The sequence below is a fragment of the Oncorhynchus keta genome, chromosome 34 (genome assembly GCF_023373465.1).
Source record: "Oncorhynchus keta strain PuntledgeMale-10-30-2019 chromosome 34, Oket_V2, whole genome shotgun sequence".
Classification (NCBI taxonomy): domain Eukaryota; kingdom Metazoa; phylum Chordata; class Actinopteri; order Salmoniformes; family Salmonidae; genus Oncorhynchus; species Oncorhynchus keta.
In genome coordinates, this window is record NC_068454.1 from 60477434 (window position 1) to 60485324 (window position 7891).

Genomic DNA, 7891 nt, shown 5'->3' on the forward strand with positions numbered 1-7891 from the left:
GACAGAGACAATATTTTCAATGTTTTGGAAGGTGGCAGAGCTACAGCAGTGTTTGTCAGACCATGAGACATCCCGAAAATCAGTCTTCTCAAGAAAATGTCTGTAGTGTCCCGAACAGTTTGGACTACAAACTAATATGACTTCACTACTATCTCTCGCGACCGCGATGTTCTCCATTATGCTCTACGACCTCCACAAGTGTCACGGGACTCATCTGAAGTACAAACTAATGGAAGTAGTTTTGTGCCACAAAACAAATAGAGTTGAATATTTAGCAAATTCATGAATGTGTTATTCATGCATTTCTATGGACTATAGTAGTAAAGGCCATATTCAATATTTTCTCAAATTATTTTATTTTATTTTTGGGGGATTCAATTATAAATCAAATTGCTAAATGATCCATGGTATGACCATCTTAAAACAATTCAAAATGTTAGCTTAGTCCCTCACCCCTCCCCCAACGGCATAAACTTAAACAACTGAAGTAGCCTCATGAAAATACTAATACAACCACCACTGTTTATGATAATCATATACCAATCATTTGCTATTTTCAAAAATAGACAAATTCAAAGCCTTATGAAGCCATATGTCCATTGACGACCTCCCTGCCCTTGGTTACTGAGAGCAGAGCACACTCCTGGCCCACAGTAAGCACTCTGGGGTATACTATATGACCTGTGTGTAGCCCCGGGCAACCAGGAATCTCCACACGTTTATCCATCGCCGTGGTGACGCTGTCCATCGTACGTGTCAGCCAGGGGCTCTGTGAGCCAGCAGCGCTAACGTGAGAAGGCATGCTGGGGGGGGGAGGCGGCCCAGTATCAGGGGGCTAGCACATTGTGTACACACACACACACACACACACACACACACACACACACACACACACACACACACACACAGGCATGGAGGCAGGCATAAACACACACACAGGTGTGAACACACACGTATTCACACACAAGCACACACGTGCGAACGCACACAAACTCTCTTTTTAGCTCTCATGCCAGGGCAAGCTCTCCATTCACAATTTAGCACAGAGGGTGCCGACCCAGCCTGTTGCTATAGTTACAGCTGGACACTACCCCTCAACAGTAACATCTATAGAAATGAAAATATGGTTGATTTATATACTGTGTCAAAGGCATCACTCAAACATCTTAGAAGCCCTGAACATCAGCCTGACCCTAGCAGCAGCAACCTAGCATTAGAAACAGCACCATACAGCACGATCAATGACAGCATGCTAGTTTGTTCTACCATACCCACCAAGTCCCTAAAATGGGTCTTAGTTTCAATTAGTGTCTCTCTGCACTCCCAACAGGGCTTAATTTGCGGAGGGGTAGTCTGAGAGTAGGAGGAGTAACAGGCCCGCTGAAACAGATGGGCTCAGCGCGACACTGGGCTTCCAGCAGGGGCAAAATCAATGCTCATAACTTCAAAACAGAAAATAAATTAATAATTATAGGAAGACAAGATTGCTTTGCATTGCCGGTGCAATCTAATTAATAGGTGTTTTGTTTATGGCTGCTGGTTGTTGTTCTTGTTGCTTCTTTTTTCCTTTCAACAGTGAATATTCAGACTTCAGAGAGCGGAAGGCAAACTGTGCACCTTGAAAATGAAGCACACTTCCTTTTTGCCTCTTTTATCCCTCCTGTTCTCATTCTTCTTCTTCTTCTTCTTCTTCTTCTTCTTCTTCTTCTTACTCAAGATGCATGGATTCCAGAGTTAACCAATGGCTTGATTTAGGATCAATTCAAACTGTAATGCTCGGCTCAACAAGATGGTCGAGAGATGGTCTGAGCTCTATGTGTGGCTGTGTTTATGTCTCCGTGTCCGTTAGACCCGTCAGACCAGCTGTTGGAGGTGGTGGGTCTGGAGGGAGCCATGGAGATGGGACAGATCCACATCGGCCTGAGGAGCGCAGGAAGACGCCTGGCCCAGTGCTCCTCGGTCACCATCAGGTCGGTACCCCTTGACCACAACCACTGATCACTGTCTGACCACAGTCGACCTTCTTTAATCCCATCCAGCCGTTTTGAACACTGACAACAACATAGAAACAATCTAGATGGAAGACATGACAGAAGTCAAGAATCATGTTTTAAGGGGGATTTTTGTTTGTCATTGTCAGGACCACCAAAGCCCTCCCCATGCAGATTGATGGAGAGCCCTGGATGCAGACTCCCTGTACTGTAAGTCATGTCAATGTTCCGTGTATTGTGGTATTAATGCATGTAGAATGTGCTGCACACAGGTGGTTCATATAGAAAGGTCATCATCTAATTGTCACTATGCTCCCACATAAGAGATGAATGCTTTAAAGTACCCCGGCAGAAGGTTCTCGAGAGGGAAGTTGCATTGTTTTAAATATTTGTAATTTATCATAACTGACATGTAATAACACGACCCTTTCTTTGAATGTATTCACCTGGTCCCTCAAACTACTCCCCTGCACCAAGTACAAGTGTTTGTTTTGTTTTACGTTTTGTTCACTTTTCAAAATGAAATGGCTCAATTTGTGCTGATTAAACCAGTGTTTGCTTTTAATTACAATCTGACAGCATCACAGATGAAGTGGAGCCAGAATTTACATACAGATCTTTCAGTTATTATGGGAGAATCTAGTGCATGACAAAACAAGTAGTTTGTAAGTGCACTTGTGTCTGTTGGCAAAACTCCACAAATCAAAGTTAGGCTCTGACAATACATAATTGTGTGTTGGATGATTTCCATGGTGAGTTACAGACGTCTCGATGCTGAATTTTGAATCAGTCAACCTGTTAAAAGTTCATTAAAATGGGATGTTATCCAACTAATTATTAACAACAACAGTTATGCAAATCATGTCTTGCATACATAAGATAATTAACCACATTCATTTGCACTTATAACATGTATTACTACATCTCTATTGTACACTGGAATAACCTTTAAAGGGCCATACATTTTTTTAAAGTATATATAATCATTGATTATTGACGACTATATACGACTTATAAATTCCTTAATTATCTTAGTTTAACTGTTCTACAGCATCAGAACCCAAAATATACATTTGTTTTACTCCATTGTTTGTAAACCAGTCAATTGTAAACAAACACTGACTGTGTAGCTTTAAAACATGGTTAAAACTATCATTTTGATCTAATGGATGGTCAGTCCCAGTATTGATAGCATTGTTTGGTTACGTTCTCCAGCACCATCCCTCAGCTATTTACCAAAACAGTGGCAGGGTAGCCACTTTGTTGTGCTTTGCAGATTGCCCCTTTAATTCATCTATTTGAAAATGAGTATCAATTTCTTTACCATAAAATACAAACTCTTATAGCCCTTTAAGCTTTCAAACACGGTCAGCTTCTCTTTCAAGTCCTTATTTTGTGCTGAACCTTTTTTTTGACCTCAATTCTCATGGAACGGTTCATTTGTCAACGAAATGATACTCCAGTAACATTCAGTTCGGTCACGTTGAATATGATTTGGACATCAAGCCCACGCACAATAGCGACCACTACAGTGTTAGAGTTCATGGGCGATGAACGGCACGCGTCTCTTTGAAGTAGAAGGGTTTCTTTTATGCTGATGATACTGTTCACCTTGGTCATTATTCTTGTTTATACTGCGAGGGCTATAGCACAATGAGCTGCGTCCAGGTCAGGACTTACCTTGATGGTTGATATTTACCTTCTCATTGATCTGTGGTAGTTTCACTTTTTCTTCTTCTGACATTCTAATAGCGTCTAATACTCATAGAATTCAAGCATCAAGCTTTTCTCTGTGGTCGCTAATTGGAATGGCAAGATTACATTATTACACAGGCCATGACCTCCCTTGCTGTACAGTGTACAGGTATGTTCAGTGGGTCCGTGTGCTCCCATGTTATGAAAGCATTCACCCAACCATAGCATACCACCATGTAACTCTGTCCTGTTTCCCTCACTCTCTGTCCACACCAGATTGAAATAGTGCATAAGAACCAGGCCCCGATGTTGATGGGTCCCCCACAAGGCAACAGCTTCTTCTCCTCTGTGATCCGACGAACATGCAGCGAGAGCAAAGACTGAGAGAGAGAGACTTAGCCTTCGGCCTCTTCTCCAGAGAATCAAGCCGTCTTACCCACGGAGGTCGCTAGGTGTGATGCCAGGATGCTAATTTGTTAGCCTAGCTCCATTTGGGTCGCTCGGTTATGATGCTAGGACTCCAATTTGTTAGCCTAGCTCCATTCAATAGCATACTGTAGCTGTGCATGCTACTTCTGCCATGGAAATGTCAGTGCCCCCCTTACTTATTTAGAGTGAGGAACTACAAGGACAGAAGCTTTGGTTCATGATGCGGTGCCACTCCACAATGCCAACACAGTGGTATTGTCCCTCTGGAACAGTTGTTTACCTTTCCAGATTTCAACATTATACTGTTACGATGGCATGTTTTTTTTTCTAAATGTCATTTTTATAGTGGTCTTGTGTAACGTGCCATGTGGATCAAGTCATTTGAAGGAAGTGACACATTTCTGTCAATCATTGAAAATCATTTGTATGATAAGGTATTGATTTATGCGGCGTCAATGTTTTGAATGTGTTTGCGTTTGAACACCCCCAATGCATGATGGACATTGGATTACTGTTTATGAGGTGAACATATCTTTGGTGCATAAGGACAGTGATGACATTAAGTTAACATATACTTTAAGCATTTGGTCTAAGTTAACGTTTCAGGTTATTTGCTTCGCATTTCTTCGGGCACTGACTATCTCTTCAATGTTGACTTCATCAGAGAATGGATTTAAGAATCTCAAAGGCTCTGTTAGGTTTCCCACAAAATATGTTTGACAGGTTCTTGCTCAAATGTCTTGCAGCTGGATCATAGAAACTATTTCCATTAAGGCTCATAGACCAATTAAGGAAAATGAATGGGTAACAAACGCATGCACACGTCACATGACATATACACTTTTTCTATATTGCACGGGATATCCAGACAATTTCTTCTAATTGTGCAGTTGCACATCTTGAGTTGCATGGATAACCAAGATCTATTTTTGAACGTGGAATTGTACTGTGTTGTTCATTTTGGAAGTAAAACACTTTGTCAGGGTTCAACTACTGCCTTTCTCTCACACTAAATGAAATCATATCAACCTGAAATCAACCTTTTGTGGTCAGGGAGTCCTGTTTTTCAGGGACAGGTACTCAGGTTTTTTTAAGATATAATATTGCTCAAAGGTTTATACACTTAACTATTATTATAGAAAAACCTTTCAAAGAATAGAATTGAGTACATCACGTAGTACAATTATCACAGTCAAGACTCCAGAGCAGGTTTTGACCTCCTTAGGTCATTGATTTGTTCAGTATTTTCCAGCGGTTTGCCATTGAGCATGTTTACAATACATGACTCATACATGCATACATTAACCAATTAGAACTCAAGTCCAAATGTGAAATTACTATTGACATACTTGAGCTAGAATTGAAGAATCAATCTTGAGAATCAGTCTAATCAATTTGCATGACTGGGTTATTCAGAGACAAGAAGAAGCTCTGCATTCTCCCTCTAGATATCTGCAGAGGCTATTTGGTCTGGCATATAATGTGCAGATAAGTAAGACTAACCATAAGAATGGCCTGATATTGTTAACCTGAACAGTATATTGTATTCTTAATTTCCGAAATCTATAGTGGCTTTTTATTATATCGACATCATTCGTCCAGTTTTCACCAAAACCTCTGACCCATATCTCAATATAATATACTACCAAAGATAAACAGAACGAAAGGCCATATTCAGATCAGATCCATACACTATCTGAAATTCTTCAAATCTGTTACACATGAATGACACCCAAACAGTACATGAATAGATACAAGTTTTCAAGTGAAATGCATTCCTGCATGTTGTCTAAGTACAATTCAATGATAGAAGATGACTGTATTGGATTTCTGTCTCTGTTCAAAGTCCCATCCTGCTTATGGAAGATTTGGTTCCACCAACTTTTCCATTACTTTGCTTTGTATGTGCAGTGTTTGCTTTGTACAGTGAAGTTGTATTTTTGTACACAATGTTATTTTTCTGCGTAAAGCATTGCTCTCCTCTGTAAATCACACCAATGTGTTCTTCTGTTCAAAAACTGAACAGAACATGAAAACAATTAAATGTTGTCGTTTGACATGCTCACCGACATGTCTTCTTACCTTTGACCCTGTTGACACCTAATGGCACTCAATGGCACAATGTCACCTGAGACGGGTTGACTGTCACCGACAGGACACTCACGATCCTGTTAGTGTTCTTACACCTGCTCTAAAGCTATTTATACGGTGGATACACTCAAGCCGTGAGAGATGCCTGTCAAACTTTCTTCTGGCTCATGGTATGTCACACTTGACAGTGCTGTGTACAGTTTGCACCCTGATCCTGCGATGACCCTTCAATGACCCTGTAACATGCTTCTTTCTTGTTGCTTGACTCAACTAAATCAATATAGGATTAGTCTTAAAATAAATGTCCCTTAACAAATCTAATCATTTCCTTTAAGCCTACATTACTTTTAAAATAATGAAAATAATTGTGATTATATTACATAATTTCAATCATAACTCCTCATTCATTATGATCTCATTTATATCTTTAGTGTAGGCTTATGTGACACATAAAACAATCAATGCCTTCTGCACAAAGTAACTACATGGTTTTGCTACTAATACAATACAATGTCAAATCTCAACTGGAACACATAGCTAATGTTTGTTTTCCTAACTCTCTAGGGATGAGGCAAATGAGTGTGTTTACCTCTTCGCTTGGTGTCAGATGGACAGGACACCTACGCTTGACCTGTGTTTCTCAGGCCTTCGGGGGGTTCCACAGGAGTGACAAGATAATTCACTTCCTATCCCCATCAATGTCTTAGGCATCAGGTAGCTTAGCAGTCAGAGCTTTATGCCAGTAACCGAATGGTCGCTGGTTTGAGTACCCGACCCGACAAGGTGAAAAATATGTTGATGTGCCCTTGAGCAAAGCTCTTAGCCCTGATTTGCTCCAGGGGTGCCGTACTACAATGGCTGACCCGGTAAAACAACACATTTCACTGCACCTCTCCATTGTGTGTATCAATACAACATGTATTTTTTAAATGTAATAATAGCCATAGGACGGCTTCAAGATTTCTACTGACATATAACAAACACCCTTTCAACTGAACATTACATGTGTTTCTTTGATATTTTCATCAGCCATGCAAGTGTTTTGATTAATGTAATAACCAATTTGTATATTATTAGAATAAATGTTTAGAATTTCCCCCAAATCATTAGAGTTTTATATTTGACATTAACATTTGAGTAATTTAGCAGACAACTTATCCAGAGCAACTTAGAGTTAATGCATTAATTTAGTGCATTTATAGCTAGCTGGGACAACCACATATCATAGTAAGTACATGTTTCCTCAATAAAGTAGCTATCAGCAAAGTCAGAGCTAGTAGGGGGGGAGTCAGGTGTGAGTGTTAGTGATATCTTTCTTTTGTAAAGCACCAGACTGCTCTCACTGTGTGTCAGTGTCGTATTGACTGTGATGCAAACCTGTCCTCAGTTGCCCAGTGACCTGTGATTTACTTACAGGTCAGTGCCTTCTGCAGGTCTGAGGCACACAGCAGTGCATCCCTTACATTAGGGGAGAGCTGCAGCTTTAGCAAGGCCCTCTGGAACCACTTCAAAATGCTGTTTCCATGGTCACAAAGTGTGTGTGCTCACATCTGTGTGTGTGTTGCCTCTGATTGAGAAAGAAGGACAGAGGGAGCGTGTGTGTGTGTGTGTGTGTGTGTGTGTGTGTGTGTGTGTGTGTGTGTGTGTGTGTGTGTGTGTGTGTGTGTGTGTGTGTGTGTGTGTGT

General features: G+C 40.6%; 1 protein-coding gene across 5 annotated transcripts in view; it reads left to right on the forward strand.

The window, feature by feature from the left end:
- LOC118367420 (diacylglycerol kinase beta-like) overlaps positions 1-6184 on the forward strand; it is a 57216-nt gene extending 51032 nt beyond the window's left edge. For all 5 annotated transcript variants that reach the window (XM_035750879.2, XM_035750878.2, XM_035750881.2 and 2 more), the window contains 3 exons: positions 1850-1970; positions 2141-2201; positions 3963-6184. In XM_035750879.2, the coding sequence (XP_035606772.1) occupies positions 1850-1970; positions 2141-2201; positions 3963-4070 (290 nt within the window). In that variant the 3' untranslated portion in view covers positions 4071-6184. The remainder of the gene's footprint in view (positions 1-1849; positions 1971-2140; positions 2202-3962) is intronic.
- The last annotated feature ends 1707 nt before the right edge of the window (positions 6185-7891 follow it).